The sequence below is a fragment of the Maniola jurtina genome, chromosome 24 (assembly GCF_905333055.1).
Source record: "Maniola jurtina chromosome 24, ilManJurt1.1, whole genome shotgun sequence".
Classification (NCBI taxonomy): Eukaryota; Metazoa; Arthropoda; class Insecta; order Lepidoptera; family Nymphalidae; genus Maniola; species Maniola jurtina.
In genome coordinates, this window is record NC_060052.1 from 5741820 (window position 1) to 5762884 (window position 21065).

General features: G+C 37.7%; 1 protein-coding gene across 4 annotated transcripts in view; it reads right to left on the reverse strand.

Moving 5' to 3' along the window:
- The window catches only part of LOC123877884 (equilibrative nucleoside transporter 1), a 42136-nt gene that overhangs the window by 11531 nt on the left and 9540 nt on the right, over nt 1–21065 (reverse strand). The window contains exons 1-2 of one of the 4 annotated variants that reach the window (XM_045924827.1): nt 7767–7954; nt 5580–5693 (exon numbers count right to left, since the gene is read on the reverse strand). In XM_045924827.1, the coding sequence (XP_045780783.1) occupies nt 5580–5693; nt 7767–7935 (283 nt within the window). In that variant the 5' untranslated portion in view covers nt 7936–7954. Of the gene's footprint in view, nt 1–5579; nt 5694–7094; nt 7269–7766; nt 7955–21065 lie in introns of those variants that run through there. The other 3 variants (XM_045924830.1, XM_045924829.1, XM_045924828.1) reach the window with 3 other exon arrangements.

A 21065-nucleotide genomic window follows, 5' to 3' on the forward strand; every position in this document is an offset into this window, starting at 1 on the left:
GATATAGACTTGCGATGGTTCTTGTTTCGCAATGAGCTGTTCAACCTATGCTTATTTAGTTTAAATTAATCTGTTTTTCAACTATAAGTCAGTATTTCGAAGAATTCACAATGTAATTATTTTTTTGCATCACTGAAGATCCCCATGAAATTACAAAAATTCTCCTCGATAGCGTTTGACTTTAAATTGACTTTTAGACCAAACGTCAATTCTCCATGAAATTCTACCATAGAGAAAATTTGCATACAAAAGCAGTTTAGCTCAGCCTATAAATCCATACTAATATTATAAATGCGAGAGCTGGGGTTTGGGGTACTAGAATGGCGACCTCGCACCGGAAAGTGCAGGACCTTCCACTAGTATAGACGACATCAAACAAGTCGGAGAGAGCCGCTGGATTCAGGCGGCGCAAAATCGTGGCACGTGGAAGTCCCTACAAGAGATCTATATACATACGACAGTGGACGGCAATCTGTTGACAATGATGATGATAATTATAACTGCGCAAGTATGTCTGTCTATGAACTTTTCACGGTCCATCCACTAAGATGAAAGTTACAGAGGTAGCTTGCTTCAAAGAGACGGACATAGGCTACTTTTTATTCCGAAAATATTAGCTTCGTAACAGTTTAGCTGCCTATAATATCCATACTAATCAAACTAATATAATAAACTAGCTGATGCCCGCGATTTCGTCCGCGTTGATTTAGGTTTTTGGAATCCCGAGGGAACTCTTTGATTTCCCGGGATAAAAAGTAGTTTATGTGCTAATCCAGGACATTATCTATCTCCATTTCCAGCCAAATTATTATTCGTCCAGTAGTTTTTGCGTGAAGGAGTAACAAACATACACACACACAAACTTTCGCCTTTATACACACAAACTTTCGCCTTTATAATATTAGTGTGAAGTGTGATGTGATTCGAAAGTGTGTCTGTCTGTCTGTTACCTTTTTAACAGTTCATTCGCTTAGCCGATTTTGACGGAAATTGGTACACAGATAGCTTGCATCCCGACGGACATAGGCTAATTTTTATCCCAGAAAATCAAAGAGTTGCCAAGGATTTTTTAAAAACCAACTTATATCCACGCGAACGAAGTCGCGGGCACATCACGCTCATGCCTACAGAATTTTATTTATCGTAGCGAAGTTATGGAAATGGTTTATTACTTGTTCTTTTCGTTTATTACAAAATGCGGTAGGAAGTTGAATGGCAACATTTAATTTAGGAAAGTTTGCCATAAAACCGTTTTCCGCAGCGAAACGGCCGCAAGCTCACGCATTGCAGTGAAAAATGTTACAGTACCTCGTGCCTAGCGATAAATAATGGTTATGGCGCTTTATTCAAGAACACGGCTCCACGGGCCCATCTGTTCAGCTGGCAAATTCCATATTAGACTACATATACTATGCGACAGGTTAAGATGACAATCGGGGTATGAGGCGGAGGGACACCCCACACACCCGCACGTCAACCACCGCACCGGGTTAGCGCGGAGGCTGTGCGGGTGTGCGAGGCGTCCGCACCCCGATTGCCATCTCGACCTGTCGCGTACCTACTATAGGTATCACTATTCACTACCCATATTATTATAAAAAATGCGAAAGTGTTTGTTTTTTGGTTTGGTAGTTTGTCCGTCAATCACGCCACAACGGAGCAAAGGATCGACGTGATTTTTTTTCATACAAAAAATCAGAGTGACATAGGCTAATTTTTATCCCACAAAATCAAAGAGTTCCCGCGGGGTCGAAAAAACTAAATCCACGCGGACGAAGTCGCGGGGCATCATCTAGTTGACAGTAATAATAAAACAAGATCGGTCCTACATCAATCGTGAAAAGATTACAGGGACTTCGTCTGTGTTGGCTTTTGCTGGCGCGCGTGCGGTGCCTTTTTAACCCCCGACCCAAAAAGAGGGGTGTATAACACCCTCGTGAGTTTGACGTGTGTATCTGTGTGTCTGTGTATCTGTGTATCTGTGTATCTGTCTATGGCATCGTAGCGCCTAAACGAATGAACCGATTTTAATTTACTTTTTTTTGTTTGAAAGGTGGCTTGATCAAGAGTGTTCTTAGCTATAATCCAAAAAAATTGGTTCAGCCGTTTAAAAGTTATCAGCTATTTTCTAGTTTTCTTGTAGAAAAGAAGGTTAGATAACCCTTATTAGGTTCATAATATTCAAGTGTCAATTGACAAATGTCAAGCTGTCAAGATGGACGTTGCCTAGATATACATAATTATTTATTTGAAAATGATTTGTCGGGGGTGTTGAAAATTTTTAATTTACACTTGTTGGAGTGTTTTTTTTTTTTTGTTTTGCTGGTGTTTTTTGATAATGGAACTGACTGGGCAGCGCTCCAAAAGGAGACACCGCGCGTGTGTCGGCGAGCGCCGGCACAGACAAGGTCCATACTTATTTAGTTTCCCTAACTTGTAAATAACTACAAACGTGACATTGGCTAATCTGTGTAAAGCCAGACGAGAGAAAAAAAAATTACATTTATAATTTATATTATTACCGCATTTATAATATTACCTACTAAAACCTAAAACTGCTTAGCAACAAATTGTATAAACGGCTAAAATAATATACTTACTGAGCACATAATTTTTTACACTAATAAATAATACGCACTGTTCATTAATGTTTAATTTATTCATGTTTAAAGTGTAGAATCTATGTCTTGTAACTTAAATATTAGCACTATTTTTTTTGTGTTAATAAGTTTTTTTTTTTGTATTTAATATAATTACAAGTTTTTGTTAAATTGCACGGCTTTTAATTTTTAGGGTTCCGTACCTGAAAAGGAAAAAAAGAACCCTTTACCATCCTTTGTTGTCTGTCTGTCTGTCGTGTCTGTCAAGAAACCCTATACTTCCCGTTGACCTAGAATCATGAAAGGCAGATAGGTAGGTCATTGCACAAGGAAAAAATCCGAAAACTGAATTTGTGGTTACATCACAAAAAAAAAATTAAAATGTGTTCACAAAAAAATTAATTTACTAAATCACATAAACTTGCAGTGTACATTAGAGTTAGCTACGTATATCTTGTACGGAACCTTACGTGTGCGAGTCAGACTCTCACTTGACCAGTTTTTTTTAGGACTACAATTTTAAACCCCTATTTTTCACCCCAGGATAAATTTTCTTAGCTTTCTTAGGATTAAATTGTCTACGTCGTTTAGACTCGTACTGGACCAAGTTGTTTCTAGACTAATATAATGAAAATATGCAAGTTTTTGGTTTCATAACCACATTGATTGAATAACCTTGATACCAGCGTGGTCATCTAGAGGTAATTTGAAAAACACATATCTTTTAAATATTTTTTAATTTAATAAATCATAAGCATTACTCCTGATTGAATAACCTTCACACCAAGCCTGGCCATCTAGAGGTAATTTTAAAAATAAATATCTTTTAAATATTTTTAATTTAATAAATCATAAGCATTACTCCTAGTTGAATAACCTTGACACGTGTGGTCATCTAGAGGTAATTTGAAAAACACATATGTTTTAAATATTTTTAATTTAATAAACCATAAGCATTACTAATGGTTGAATACCCTTGACACCAGCCTAGTCATTTAGAGGTAATTTGAAAACCAGATCTTTTATATATTTTTTTATATTTAGGTCGGGGGTTCGATCCCGGGCACGCACCACTAACTTTTCAGTTATGTGCGTTTTAAGCAATTAAATATCACTTGCTTTAACGGTGAAGGAAAACATCGTGAGGAAACCTGCATGCCTGAGAGTTCTCCATGTTCTTAAAGGTGTGTGAAGTCTGCCAATCCGCATTGGGCCAGCGTGGCGGACTATGGCCTAAACCCTTCTCATTCTGAGAGGAGACCCGTACTCAGTAGTGGGGCGGAAATGGGTTGATCATGATGATGATGATTACCCGTGTTAAATATAAATGTGCTTATAAAGACCTAAGTAAATATTATAATTATTAAAATGTTATATAATTATTAAATTTTTATTCAAATCTGAATGATATAAATCTTCTGTCAGGAAATTAATATTCACCTTGCTTGATATTTAAATATAATTTATGTTTAATATACCTAGTAATTAATTAGTATTAATTAAGTTAATAACTTATACATATTATAGAGTAGAGTAGATTGGAAATTAAAATACAAAAGGAACAACACAATTTTAAAGAGTTTATTCGATACTTATGTTGTTTAGAGACCATTAATTTATGGTTAGAAATATGGAATACAATGTAAAGAGCAACCGCCGAGTTTCTTGCTGGTTCTTATCGGTAGAAAAGGCTTTCCGAACCAGTGGTAGAATGCGTTTGACGATACAAAAGTACTGGTAAAAGTTTAATTGAATAAAAAATATTTCTAAATCTATAAAGGAATATAATATTCTCAAAATGTCCTTTCTCATAATGACCTTTTTGTCATTTCTCATAATGTCTTTTCCTCAAAATGTTCTTTTCTCATAAAGTCCTTTTCTCAAAGAAGACCCCAATAGAGGCGCTGGGATACAATATAACATTGCCCCGGTAATCAATGAAAGGCAACTAGTTAGCCGTTAAATAAATTGCTAGAAGCCCGCCTCGTTCCGTTGCTAATGTGATCTATTTCGAGAGCGCGTGATGAATGAAGCAATACGGTACATAAAGCTAATTGAATATTGAGATGTTAACGTACTTATCAATGTAGTTACTCTCCGGTTTTCTTTGTTTTATTAAAAACTAGATGATGGCCGCGACTTCGTCCGCGTGGATTTAGGTTTTCTAAAGAATTCTGTGGGAACTCTTTGATTTTTCAGGATAAAAAATAGCCCATGTCCACACACGCATAGCCCCCGCGCTAACCCGTTACGGGTGACGTGCGGGTGCACGGGGTCTCTCCCCCGCCTCGTACCCCGATTGCCATCTCAATCTGTCGCGTACTATATACGTTGTCGCTGCGGCAGAAAGTATGGCGCTGCATCGCACTACCCCTCCCCGCTTCGTCTTTCTGCTCCCAAGTCCGTCGCGCGTGCGGTGCACCGCACAACATCGGAACGCATCGTGCGGCATGGTACAGCGATTTCTATGTAGGATGACGCAGCGGAACCACCAACGCAACGCATCGCAACGCATGTGTGGCTTCACTCTTGACTTAGATCTACAGTGCGCACTTTGTCTTTGCTCAGACTTAAGACACTGTTAAAACGAGACAGCGTTATACCGCTGGAATAAATCTGTCTCGTTTTAACTGAAACTTAAGTCTAAGCAAAGTCTAAGTGCGCTCTATAGATTTCAACCTTACTGATTTTACTATTTATAATTTTTTATGATAGTGTTTTACCCACACACAAGGAAATTTCTAAATAAATTTTTAAATACATATCAAAAATTGCGGTCGGTAACAGTCGCTTCAAGATTGGGTGAACTGATGAACATACATATCTCGAATTTCGGCGCTAGCAGCGAGGCGAACTGTGGGCTAATGGTCAAGGCATCTGGCGCGATTCCCAGAAGATGCAGGTTCGAATCCTGCCGGTCCCACAATTTTTGATATGTATTTAGAAATTTAATGGTTTTAGAATGATGGTGGTAGTTACCTTTCAAGTTAAGTGTGTCATTGGGCAGGTTGGAGCCCTCCCAGGCTGGCGTCAGTTTCACGGGCTCGTTTCGTAAGAAGGGCGCCTTCTCGCCCTCGCCCTTTGCATCCCAACCTAAAACAAAAAAAAAATTAACACCAGACAGAACTACGCAGTGGCAGGTTATAGAGGCATAAGGCACTGCTTATCCTAACTGAAATAGCTGAATGCTCATTTATTATGATCTGCCAGTAAATAGGCAACTAACTCACGAGAACGCCACTGAGAACTTAGGTAGAGACTTTTTTATGATGTTGCCTAAAATTAAGAGAGCATGTAATCAGAGTGTGATGTTTTGACACGTCACACAATTGACTAAAATAGACGATCTATTTTATCACTTAGGTTGAAATCTATAGAGCGCACTTTGACTTTGCTTAGACTTAAGTTTCAGTTAAAACGAGACAGATTTATGCCAGCGGTATAACGCTGTCTCGTTTTAACAGTGTCTTAAGTCTGAGCTTAGTCAAAGTGTGCTCTTTAGATCTCAGCCCTAGACGTAGACGCAATACGCACTGTCGACTAGTCGCCGAACAACTAATCAACAGTGCGTATTAGGTCTTATCCACACATACGTTCAAGGTCTGCCTAGCTCCAGGCCAGGTTCTAAAAAAAATTCTTCACTTTTTAAGGTTTTTTTTTAGATGTAGCAGAACTTAGGTGCACACAAATTCATAGAAGAAACATGCGTGTGTTTTAGTAGAGCAATAATGTACCCACTGAAGATATAGTGGTGAACACCACATAGGTGACACCACTGCGTTGGAAAGTGGGATATATATGTAAAACCTATGTTCTTCATTCTCCAATAATTGTTCTTATGATGGTGTGTGTGTACGATATATTAGGTAATACCTAAAACTCATAGAAAAAAACTGATTTCAACTCCGTAAGCGTTGACAATTTAGGGGCTGGCGAACAAAATGGTATAATTGCACGAAATTCAACACGACGAGCAAAAACAGAATGACAGCAGTTGAAACTTTACTGTAATTGTGCCGTTTTGCTCAATATCAATGTTAGCATAGTTTTAGGCCGTTTCGTTTGCTTAACAGTTTGGATTTGTACTCTGTGGCCGAAATCACGAACTTTGATGTACGATGATTAATACAAAGAATATCGAGAGATTTATATAATAGGTAATAAACTAATGAAAGAAATCGTCTTCTAAATTAACTAAATTTCATAGGGAAAAAATTAATTTCATCTCCGGGAGCGGTTGACAAGCTGGCGAACAAAACAATGTAGTTGCACAAAATTCAACACCAGTAACAAATAACTGTTTGACAGATGTTAAAGCTTTCGTAAATGTACCGTTTTGATCGATATCACGAAAGGGCTCAATTTTAGCACAGTTTTAGGCCGTTTTGCTCGGAAATACGTTCGGATTCAGATTTAGTGATCGAAATCACGAATTTTGGACGTCTGAGAAATGGCCATATTAACTAAAAGCTAGAAATATAAAAAGAAAATCACTTTGATATTCCTCTCTTCTACTTGAACCGTGACCGATAGAATTTCTAAAAATAACTCTTTGAAAATTCTTGCAACAAAATTTAACAATTAATTTCACGCACCACTTCCACAATGGAGGTTTGGTTCGATTATAACATCCAATCTAGGTAAGTATATCCACGGAACAATGAGGTACCTATTATCGCGAACGCACTGGTTGCAATACACCTATTATATTTATCAACAAAAAATTAGTACAGGCACGTACGTCGTGCATACTGAATACTAAGAACAAAGAAAACAAAAATAACAGTTTCAATAACAACAAAGAAAAGACTTTAGGGCATTCGCCTATGGTAAGGAAAATTGTAGACTGGTTTACCTTTGACCTTATCTTCCCTGGACCTTGACTGAATCGATGTAACAAAAAATTTACTCTTATAACAACTGAAAACTAACTGATAGACGACGTGAAACTGCTTATACTTTTGGAAATCACTGAGAAGTGAGATCGTGATACGAGTAGGTGTAATCCTTTATTTCTGGCACTTCTATTCTAGCATTCTGATTGGTCGTACATACTGAATATCTGTATTAAGGACAAGGAATACAAAAATAGCAGTATACCAATAACAACAAAGAAAAAACTCTAAGGCATTCGCCTATAGTGAAGAAAATTGTAGACTGGTGTACCTTTGACCTTAACTTCCTTGAACCTTGACAGAAATCGATTTAACAAAACGACGTCTACATAAGTGATAGACGACATAAAATCCTTAGTTTTTAGGAAATCCCTGAGTTTGTAATATTTACTATGATCCTTTATATCTGGCGCTTCTATTCTAGAATTCTGGTCGGTCATACACAGTACAGTACGAATATTTAAAGTACTAGCTGATGCCCGCGACTTCGTTCGCGTGGATGTAGGTTTTTGAAAAATCTTGTGGGAACTCTTTGATTTTCCGGGATAAAAAGTAGCCTATGTGCTAATCCAGGGTATAATCTATCTCCAGTCTAAATTTAAGTCCAATCCGTCCAGTAGTTTTTGCGTGAAGAAGTAACAAACACACACACACACACACACACATACAAACTTTCGCCTTTATAATATTAGTGTGATACAGAAATAAAAATCTGTATACTTTATTTATAATACGTTTACCTATCACGGAACTGCTGACAACTCCATACATTTTCCGTAGTTCATAATTTAGCAATTTATTATGGAAGTATTATAAAGAGCCCTGGTATCAAAGGTGCTCTTCCCTATTAAGCTAGACGCCTAGCATTCGTAACCACAGATAAATGGAAAAAGTTGAGTAACATTAAAATTCTTTAGTTATTTCAAAACAAAATAAAAAATGTGTATAATTTTTATTTATATTTGTGTAGGAAGAGTTGAATATCCTCCACAGAGCTCTCGGGGAGGCTTCATTTCAAAATGGAGGCTCTGGTTATGCCAGCATAGCCACTATTTACACAAAAGCAGGATGAAAATGCAATTTGCATTAAGTCGCACTAGAGCGCTGCGAAAAATCCATTCAAAGGAATTATCCAACTAAAAGATTTGCTCCAAATTGGTTTTTAATTTGTGCTGATTTATTTCGCGTTTAAATCCAGTCCATTTAAAATTTAATTCACTGGAAATTTTTGGGGAACGACCTAATACTGGGTACTGCAAATGTTTATGGGCGGCGGTAATCACTAAACATCAGGTGATCCGCCTGCTCGTTTGCCCGCTATTATTATTATTATTTTATTTACTACTCTATAGGAAGCGTTGATGCAGCAGTACGCAAAACACTTGTCAGAAAGAGATTCGTCATTGATTTCTTCGTGGCAATGTACCGAAAGCTAAAAAATCGTAATGAGAAGATAGAGAAAAGTTCAGAAGAGACTAAATCCTTGCGAAGCTGAAGTGGCAATGGGCGGGGAACATAGCTCGAAGGACGTTGAAGTCCCAGTGTCCAAGGTGTGACGGGCCTGTACCGATCGGAAAATGCAATGTTGATAGACCACCAATAAGAAGACAGGCAAGTGGCGAAAATGAATCGTAGGAAGCTGCTGGACACATTCTTGCTAGAAACCTGTATCCAGAACTGGATGTCCATGGCTGAGACAAAAAGAATACGCGCCGAAACCATCCACCAAATTAAGTTACGGTACGAAGAAAGTCATAGCTCAAAGGTCAAAGAACAGATTACCATACAAGATACTACATTATCACAGTAAAGTAATAAAGATAGTACAATTACGTCAACTATGCCACTGACTTAAGAGATAAACGGACAAATACTTACAAAGTTACACAATTACATCCAAAATTCTAAGAGTTCATTTGGTGAGTCTGGAACGCATTTCAATCCTCATAGTAAAGATTATAGTGAGAAGAGAGGACAAGGGATCTTTGGGATGCACTTAGGTTGAAATCTATAGAGCTTACTTTGACTTTGCTTAGACGTTAAAACGAGACAGATGTATGCCCTGGGATATAAGCTAACTCTGTACCTTTCGTCAGAATCGGTTAAACTGTTGGGCCATGAAAAGATAGCAGACAGACAGACAGACAGACAGACACACTTTCGCGTTTATAATACTAGTATGGATATGGATTTGAGCACTAGGGCTGACGTGAAATCAAAGCTTTTTAAATAATTAAAAACTCTTTGTCGAGCTGCCACGACGACTTGGGTCGCATATCTAGTCGTTTCATAGCCTACATTTAACGCCTGATGATAGTTTAAGGCTAACCATCCAGGTTTTGTTACAAGTTTCACAACTAATCGTGGACTTTAGTATGAGTGACAGACGACGCTGCCGATTTTATCTCTTTCTAAAATTAATGCGTAATCTTTCCTGCCGGGTGCTCTACCAACGCAACGTCGCACAATCGAAGCAGAATTTCCGCTCAGATTTGTCGCGCAGTTGTTCGAGCGGACTTCCGCTTGCCGAATTTCCGCTAGATTATCTTTGGCCTAAGGGTCCTTCATAATACTGATTCACACTTAAGTCAACATCGCAAACCTAAATAACCAAACACAAGTTTATTCAACAAACACTACCGCATCACTAGCGGAATGTAACTACTCGTAAGTTAAATGAAATAAACGTCGCATCACAACCATTTACAATTCAAGATTCAATTACGCCAATTGCTGTACAAATTTATGACATCGTTGAAGTAATTTTGGATAGGAACAGGCGTTACTTTGTGGAATTCAATTATACATAAGGAACAGCAGTTCTGCTGAGAACTTGGTTTATCTAATCTGCATTGGCGCAACCTACAGCATGCACTATGCACTGACCACCGCCCTCCTAATTACACGGAACACCATATAGATCCCCAAGACATACTCAGAATCTCTATGCATGTTTCACTCCCGACACTAATTAAGGGGACGCTCGACCGAAATTGCCGGCGCGCGTGGGTAATCTGTTTGCTATTTCACCTAACATGGTGTGAGATAGAGATCCCCAGTATAAAGATGCGCCGGCCGACCCTTCCCTTCACCATCTGTGCGGAGGCGAATGTTTTGGCCACGATGATTATCACCGAAATAGAGCGCGCGAAAAGTTTCGGGAAAAGTATTTTGAGAAAAAACTACTATGTCTGCAACGTAAAGTTATTATAACTAATGAATAAATAAACTATAGTTAAAGTTAAATTGTTTTAGAACTATCATACTGCTAATCTTATCTGTTTACGCACAAAGTTGTCATTTTAGTGTTTAAAAAAAAACTAAATTAAAATCGGTTCATTCGTTTAGGCGCTACGATGCCACAGACAGATACACAGATACACACGTAAAACTTATAACACCCCTCTTTTTGGGTCGGGAGTTAAAAATAGGAATCTTTCGAGGCTCATAACTTGAACATCAATATTTTTTTGAATGTTGAAGCAGTAAACAAAGATTCAATTATGTCAATTACAGTGTAAATACATAGTAGGAGCATATTTCTGTTCCAGCGGCACAGGATGTCGGGATTAGGCACAAATATGCTTTGTGAATTGTGTCGCTTTGACGGCATTTCGTGTAAATATTTGATGCAGATACGAGTACGTGATGTACGGAAAATTCGAACATTTACGTAATGTAAGGCGCTTTGCAGATAGAGCAATTATTGCAGCAACTGGCAAATAGCCGTTTACATATATCTCAATGGAACGGTACACACGTAGCAACTTGAGTTCCGGTTCTGGTGATCGATGACAGTTTTCAGTTGCTGCAATTAATGACTAAGTTAGTTCCTAATTGCTGCAACTAGCAACTCTAGAATTCAATTCAAAACTGACGATTGGTGTGAATAGTTTGTCGTTGTTGACGCCGTCGATGGCGGCGACGTAATAAGAGAGAGACGTAATAGGAACAAGTGCTGCTTCTTCGATATCCGTTATCGATGTACGTAGATCGAGCAACTCAACAAAGTTGCTCACAGATTTCCATAAAAATTGCGGCAACAATAAACCGGGCTATTTGGTTGTAGCAACTAGCAACTCTTAAAAAATTAATAGTTTCTTAAACTGAAGTTGCTCCATCTGCAAAGCGCCTAAATAGTAAATATTAATATTTGTAATATAAGTAGGTACTGGATACATTTTAGGAAAATGTTTACGCTTTATGCTAATGGCTAAAACAATTTCGGAGCGCAAAATTTTCAACAGTAAAGTAGGTCTGTACTTTATAGTTGTTAGGTCTGCAGCGCTTTAGTTAGATTGGTAGGCCGCTGCATTATTATGCCAAGAAAATCGATACTATTAAGTTTATTAATTAATGATCTCGACTTAATAAACATTGTCATTTATGTATCAAAACAGTAACAGATCCGAGTCCGTGAAAACACGGGTATAAAAACTCGTACTGAACGCGGATAATGCTTACGCACTAATCCGATCTCTGATCCAAATCAAAGCTATTCAGATCTTTGACATATCTACTTCATACGTCCGATTTTAATCCGAGGCACATCCGCGATATTCTCACGGATGACGTAGATAAATCGGATGACGGAAGTAAGCTACCATACAAATAGTATGACTACTTCGGAACGTATTTTCATGGATTCGGATTGGATGAGTGCGTAACCGCCCTAAGTCTTATTGAGACGTTTTTCTTCTTATTTAATTTACCTTGCATAACGCAAATAAATCTTGTATCTAGGTCTGCATTCCTACTGTTCATCCCGAACTAGAAAGTAAATATAATAATAAATTGTTAGATAAAGTTTTTATGCGCACTTTCTCCAAGGAGACAACAGATCCGGCGAAGCGTATAGCTCAGTAAAAACAATTGTAAGAAGTCCGTTCCGAGAGTTATTTCCGAATCCATGATCTCGACGAAGTTGACAATAAGTTATTTATACACGAGTTGAATTATATTATTAAAGATACCTTTTGAGTTGTGAAAGACAAGTTTTGTGTTGGAAATCGTCTGGATTGCCGCAGCATAGCAAACTGCAGCTACCAGCGAGTTCGAGTACCTCTAAGTTAGTACCTCTATTATTATCTATAGCTATATCCTTTGGACCATTTTGGTTGCCTGGAAGAGATCGCTAGGTAGCGATAAGGCCGCCAAATTGTTGCTATATTTTGTTGAGCTTTGTATGTGTTTTTCTGTACTAATTTTGTGGTGTACAATAAAAGTATATTCATTCATTCATTCGAGGTGGGTTTACATTCAGGAGGAATTTACAAACTAGTCCGAGTCGTCTGGATCATTTCCCATTTCATGTTTAAGGCACGGTTTGTCACCTTCCGTTTACTCACACCGTACGTAATTAGTAAAAATAGTAAACATAAACCTAAAATAAACATGTCAAGGTCCGGATCAGGGTCCCGGCTAAAAATCAGCGCTGTATGCTCTTGTGTGTGGAATATAGCATTATGCTGGATTGGAACCTTTTTTTTTTTTTGTTTTGCCACACATGACACAGTTTATTCGTCGGAGGCTGGATCGGAATAACTAGTCAACAAGTCTATAAATCTCTATATAGATAGATATCTATATGAGACACGTAGAGAGAGAGTGGATACCTATGCAAACCTACAATAGTGCTTTTACGCTGTTAAGAGGGCTCTCTCCGTCACTCGTTTCATACAATCGTAGTTCCAATTTCATTTGAATATTAAGCAACCAAAGTCCATGAAATTTTGCAGACATATTCTAGAAACTAATATCTATGTCTGTGGTTTTCCAGATTTCTGTTAAAATATTCGGTTTCAAAGTTAAAAATTTTCACACAAATCTTTGAGCCCCTGTAATTTTAAAACTACATATTTTTAGAAAAATCTAAAACACAAATTCAAATGAAATTGGAACTACGATTGTATGAAACAAGTGACGGAGAGAGCCCTGTTAAAGTTGTATGTTCAGGTGTTTATAGAAGCTAATAGAGTAATGAACAATAACATGATGTCAGATCAGAGACATAATTGATTCAATAATGTAAACATTAAAGCCCGATAGTTGATACTTCGACGCAAACGTTAGCATTTCAAATGTTTGATGATTCAGAGATCGTACTGACCGCGGGGCATAGGTCGCTATTGTTTGCTCGCTATGCATTCCTCGTCGGCTTATCAATTGAGCGTAACCAGTGAGATACAGATGATTTCTATAGAAGAGAAAACCTTGTCAAGAAAGTCGGAAAGTCATTGGTGGGAGTGAGTGTAATATCTTTGTGTCAGACTTTTTAACCCCCGACCCAAAAAGAGGGGTGTTATAAGTTTAACGTGTGTATCTGTCTGTGGCATAGCTCCTAAACTAATGAACCAATTTTAATTTAGTTTTTTTTTTTTTTTGTTTGAAAGGTGGCTTGATCGAGTGTTCTTAGCTATAATCCAAGAAAATAGGTTCAGCCGTTTGAAAGTTCTCTTTTCTAGTTACTGTAGCCTTTACTTGTCGGGGGTGTTATACATTTTTAATTTACACTTGTTGACATTGTTTTAGACCGACTTTTGCTAGGTCAAATGTCAGAGTCAATACCAACCCTAGAGCTTTGACGATTCCAAATATACTGCAATGAATCACCTGAGTTTCTTGCTTGTGCCTTGAACTAATGCTCTAGTAAATTAACATCTCTTAACTTATAGATAGTTACGCAGTTATGCATTACTAAGGGTTATTGTATTGTATCTCGAGGAATCAATTTTAACATCTCAAAAACCATTCCTATAGTACGCGACAAGTCGAGATGGCAATCGGGTGGGGACGCCCCGCACACCCGCACAGCCCCCGCGCTAACCCAGTGCGGGATAGCGCGGGTGTGCGGAGCGTCCCCCCGCTTCATACCCCGATTGCCATCTCGACCTGTTGTTTTATCATGACTTACTAGCTGATGCTCACGACTTCATCCACGTAGATATAGGCTTTCAAAAATTCCGCGGGAACTCTTTGATTTTTCGAGATAAAAGTAGCCTTCAGGCTGTACCTCTCCAGGTATACAATATATAATTATAGCTATGCAACAAATTACGTTGCGGCTTGATTGAAGGACTAACCAACAAACTATCTTTGTCAATTCAATGCTATACTTATAAATTTCAGATCAAATCTTTATTAATTATAGAACTTTATAAATAAATAGAGCATTGCACAGTTGGCATCGAATGTACTGAAAATAAAAAAACCGACTATTAAATTCCGTTTTAATGGCAATTAAAATTGTGTGCATAACCAAATAGCTAACAAGAGTTGTGCAAAATCCTGAATAGTTCGTAATAGCAAATATAGCATTTTTTTTAAATAGCAATTATAACACTATCATCATCACGGCCAACCCATTGCCAGCTCACTACTGAGCACAGGTCTCCTTTAAGAATGGGGGTTTGGCCCAATCTACCACGATAGCCAGGCGCGGATTGGCAGACTTCACACACCTTTGAGAACCTTATAGAGAACTCTTATGCATGCAGGTTTCCTCTCGATGTTTTCTTTCATTTGATATCTCACTCGATACAATAGCAAAAAACATTTTTTGAGACCCCCACTTTTTTGGATGTAACGTCCTTCAGGTAATTTTTTTTCGTATAAAATGTAGCCTATGTCACTCGGATCATAATAACGAATTGTTTAACAAACACCTCATTCATCAAAATCGGCTTAGTAGTTTAGGCGCTACGGTGGAACACACAGAATCTGATACATACACACATAGACTGCTAAAATCATAAAACCCTTCCTTTCTCGGGTAGTCGGGTAATAAAAACAAAAGCCATCTCTTGGTGGTGTATATTTTGTATGGATGCTTGGATAATTCAATCTGACTTGCACTCAAGTCATAAAAGCTATTCCAATTTCTGAAATGGAAGGGAAGAGCATTGATACCTATAAAGCGATTTTAGAACTTTTAGTTAAAGTGACTATACCTAAAAAATTAGTTTTCATGTAAAACTTTTATATCAATATATTTTTAGGGTTGCGTACTAGAAGGGTCCATCGGGACCTTTACTAAGCCTCCGCTGTCTGTCCATCTGTCTGTCCGTCCGTCCGTCTGTCTGTCAGCAGGCTGTATCTCGTGAACCGCAAGAAGTAGAGGGTTATAATTTTTCACAGAATGTGTATTTCTATTTCCCCATAACAACTAGTGAAAATTTTAATATGGCCGCCATGAAAATTAAAAAAAAATGTGTTATTTCTGATACGATAGTACGGAACTCTTCGTGTACGAGTCCGACTCGCACTGCGCCAATTTTTTAAAGATTCTAAAAGGAATTGAAGCCCGTATTCGACCTGACAATATTATCTTACTTATCAAACAAATGCTGTGTCATCGATTTCAAGCTATGATCATAATATACAAATAACAGAATTTTATCCTCGAATAGATGGAGGTAAACATTCTGGTATAAAACCAGTATGGCTCGAATCCTTAACAGAATATAACTTATATCTCGCAATAACCAGGCCATTTCTGAGCGCATTTTAAACGGCCTGACATAAATCTACTTTAAATAAGAATATCCCGGGCCTGGAGTCCATTTTACAATGGACATCGCTTTTCTGATGGTACGACTCCACTGTCGGGATTTGCCGAATGATTTATGATATTGTGGCAATTATCTCCCAATTTAATGAGTGAGTCTTTCCTGTGTTGACGTATGGACGCTGAAATGTGGATACTGACAGTTGGCCCTGTCCACAAATTCAAAGTCATATGGAGGCCTATATGTTGGGTGTCTCTTACATACCCAACATAGCCCTATGTTGGGTCTCTTAGGGACTAAATTCGTAACGAGAAAATCCGTAGAACCAAATGGCAGTGGGCAAGCCATGTCTGTATATCTAATACATCACGCGGAGAACTGTTCGCTGTCACAGAATATACTTATTTGAAAATTCGGCAAAGAAAATATTCGTCATAATCCGAATAGTATGGGCTAGTTGATTCGCCGAATGCCGAACTGTCGTAAGAGCCCGAACTCGAATTATTTGCCGAATGCCGATAGTGAAGCCGTACCATAACAGTCAACGCAAATATTATATTCCTGGACTTGGCATTCGCATTGCAAGCCGCAACCAGCCTGAGTTTATTTATGCTGGATCAGCGTGCGGTTGACTACAATCAGATTTCATTAGGACAATGCTGTTCTACTTTACGGACAGAGAATGAAAACTTTTTCTCTATGATGTACAATTTTTAGTTTAAACTATCCCATTTTTTTATACTATCGCTGCACTATCCCGTTTCAGTGATGTAGATTCTTTAAGAGAAAGGTCGTCTAGAGGAGATCGCTTTTAGTAATAAGGCCGCCTTTGATTTCAAAAACCTAAATCCCCATCAGCATCAGCTAGTAGCTATTATAAGTGGAACTAACTCATGAGAAAAGGCCTCAAATTAATTTTAAATCAATAATCATTTTTATTTTTATTTTATTTAATTTAAGGTAATATTCAAACACCAGTTACAGTGGTAAAATGTATAAGGCTCATCAGACAATATTTCAATATATTGTATCTACATTTTATTGAATAAATAAATCATTCATTCATTCAATAGCCCGAAAACAAACCCATTCCGGTTCCTTATCCTCAATCATACTTGTACATCGATGTACTTGGTAAGTTTAAATTGATTTCTTATTCCATAAAGACAGATCTTTAACAAGTGTAAATTAAAAATTTATTACACCCCCGACAAGTGAAGGTTACAGTAACTAGAAAAGACCGAAAAGACCTGATAACTTTTAAACGGCTGAACTGATTTTCTTGGACTATTCCGCGCCTACGATCTAAAATCTGAGTTTTCCAAAACATCATTTTCAAATAAATAATTATGTATTTAGGCAACGTCCATCTTGACAGCTTGACATTTGTCAATTGACATAATATTATTATGAACCTAACGGTTATCTAACCTTCTTTTCTACAAGAAAACTAGAAAAGAGCTGATAACTCTTAAACGGTTGAACCAATTTTTTTGGAGTATAGCTAAGAACACTCTCGATCAAGCCACCTTTCAAACAAAAAAAAGAAAATTAAAATCGGTTCATTCGTTTAGGCGCTACGATGCCACAGACAGATACACAGATACACACGTCAAACTTATAACACCCCTCTTTTTGGGTCGGGGGTTAAAAAAAAAACATTAAGTCCAAGAAAGTTTTCTATTGTACTTTTAAAAACATTTTACAAATTAGCGTGAGTTGCGAAGGTGCTAAAACAATAGCGCTTTTGAAAGAGTCTACGACGCGCATTGACCTGTACACTGTGGATGCTGGACTAGTTTTGAATACCTCTCTCATGAGAGTCCTTATTCCTTTGCGAAGTGCTTGGACTTGGAATGATTCCAAGCTCCGTGTGCAAAAGGACTGTGGGTCTGTCAACTTTTAATTAACGATTCGACTCCAATGCATTTCAGAATTCAATTTCCAGGCAAATAAGTGGTGCCTGAACTGATTTTCGGTACTCGGGCTTTGTACCATGAAAGTAGAGAAATTGCATTGAATTCACGTGTCAACAAGTTGTTGATATCGAATACTTTTGACTTTAGTTAATTAATAATGCCTTTTTAACCCCCAACCCAAAAGAAGGGGTGTTATAAGTTTGACGTGTGTATCTGTGTATCTGTCTGTAGCTCCTAAACGAATGGACCGATTTTAATTTAGTTTTTTTTTTTGTTTGAAAGGAGGCCTGATCGAGTTTTCTTAGCTATAATCAAAGAAAATCGGTTCAGCCGGTTGAAAGTTATCAGCTCTTTTCTAGTTTTCTTATCTTTCTAGTTTTTGTGTCGGGGATTTTTTAAATTTTAAGCTGATGTTCTTGCCAATCTATAGGTTCATTATAGGTATCTTACCCTCAGATCAAAACTGTTTCAACTGAAAATCTTAGTCTTATAACGTCAGGTTCTGATCCCTGACTAATTTGTACGGAAAAAGTGTAGTAACTACGCAGCGTTTTTTTTGAGTTGAAACGATTTTCATCTAGATTCTAGGGGTACGATATTATATTATAATATACGTAGGTAATGAGGGCATTTTACAAAGTTTCCTTGACGGTATTGGAAGGGTATTGGAGTTCACTTCAAACTGCACGACGGACTTTACGTTAGCGTTTGAAATGTAAATTTCTTTAGTATAAAGGCTTTTGTGTGAACACGGTAGTGTCGAAGAAATATTTTAAACTAGCTGACGCCCGCGACTTCGTCCGCGTGGACTTAGGTTTTTCGAAATCCCGTGGGAACTCTTTGATTTTCCGGGATAAAAAGTAGCATATGTGCTAATCCAGGATATTATCTATCTACATTCCGAATTTCAGCCAAATCTGTCCAGTGGTTTTTGCGTGAAGGAGTAACAAACATATTACACACACACACAAACTTTCGCCTTTATAATATTATATAGTAAATATGAAGTATGATGGCTGCGTCAGGTTTTCCCTGGTACCTACATATTTCAATAAAATAAGCATATTTATGCAATGCTGAACAACAACTTATATCTAATTAGCTAAAAGGGTCTAAAAAGTGAAAATTACAACGCAAAGTTTAGGTAATTTTGCTTAAAACTTACCTCCTAACTCGTCCAAAGTTTGGAGTGGTAAACGTTGAGTTTTAGTTACGCGTATACGGGTGGAACAGCAGGCTTTTATAATATTTCGTAAACGCAAATCTTTTTACGACATTAACAGGAGGAACAGTCCCTTTTCTAGATTTTAGGCTACTTTAGGCACTTGATGTTTCAAAAAATCATCCAATAAGACGAGTATAACAGAAAATTCGAGCAAAAAATATATGCTACATGAATAAAAACTAGGACCGCCCATATTAAGTGAAGCACTCTATATTTTGACTATGGTTTGTATTGAATATTTTTGTTTGAGATTGAAATTGGTATATGTATTGAAAAGAATGCATTTCTTGTACGATGGTACGGAACCCTTCCTGTACGAGCCCGACTCGCACTTAACCGATTTTCCTCGACGCCTTTTCTTCTTTAGAACCTCAAAGGTTCAAGAAGCTCTCGATCCTTTCAACGCACAATAGCGCCCAGCATAGACAATACCTTTTTGAACACGTTGCTCACTCTATTTCCTATTCTTCCGTATTGTAGCTACTATGATCGAAGCTATAAGTAATAGCTAGATTAATGAACGTCAGGGCGATAGCTTTTTGAGCTTCAAGCTTTCATCAAACAACGTAGACTATGGTCGAAGGCTTATAGTATTACACTATAAAGACTGTACTTTGATCAAGTTTAAATATCTTCAAGGAAAAGGTGACTGACTGACTGACTGACTGAGTGATCTATCAACGTACAGTTTAAACTGCTGGACGGATCAGGCTGTTTGGCATGCAGATAGCTATTATGACGTAGACATCCATTAAGAAAGGTTTTTTTGAAAATTCAACCACCAAGGGAATAAAATGGGGGGTTGAAATTTATGTAGTCCACGCGGAAAAAGTCATATTTCTCGCTTTCATACTCCTTCTTGAAAACTGAGTGAACTTGACTGACTCCGAGTCTACTTGGATGAATTTCTCCATATGCCAGAGCCTCCAACTTCTGAATGAATGCAATAATTCTAAGTAATTCACAAATGATGATATTATTATGTGATTCAATGGCCCCAAGTCGAGCTAAAATTAGTCAATTATTATTAAATACACATAAAATTGAAGCCCCAAAAATAAAATATATTCATTCACAACTCAAACGCAGTGTTAATTTTGGCCCGTTTTTCTACTACTAAGCTAAGGGGTAGCCAGTGAAGAAAAACTTTGTGATTCAACAAAGGCAGATAGGGGTTGGCAAGCACTCCTTTTCATTGAGATAGCGCCCCACTAACCTATTAGTATTTAGGGTACGCGAACATTGTGATGGGGCAGGTCGCTTGTCAGTCGTCACACTGTACAAACAGACAAAACGTATAGCTTTTTGGCTAAGGGGGCCCGATTACTAAGGCTGAGATCTATAGACCGCACTTTGACTTGGACTTTAAAGACACTGTTAAAACGAGACAGCGTTATACCGCTGGCATGAATCTGTCTCGTTTTAACTGAAACTTAAGAAGTCTAAGTAAAGTCAAAGTGCGCTCTATAGATTTCAGCCTATGACTCAGCTGTCCGTCCGTCCGTCCATCCGTCTGTCTGTCAGCGAGCTGTATCTCGTGAACCATCATAGATAGATACCTGAAATTTTCACAGAATGTGTATTTGCCACTACAACAACAAACACCAAAAACTTCAAAATTACCGCCGTCCAAAACTAAAAAAATATACAAGTGTTACTTCTTGTACATCGGTGCGGAACCCCTCCTGTGCGCGTCCGACTCACAATTGACAGATTTTTAATTATATTTAGAAAATCTAAGGATACACATCATTTCGACTGCCAAACGAATTCAGTCCTGTAATAAGCTCATTATTCTACTGAAACGCAATGCCGTGCTTACAGGGCATTATAGTTTGCGGATAAGTAATATAATACTGAACTTTCCACCTAGCTTGCATGTATCTAATTAGGTTGTACTAATATTTATGTTAAATTAA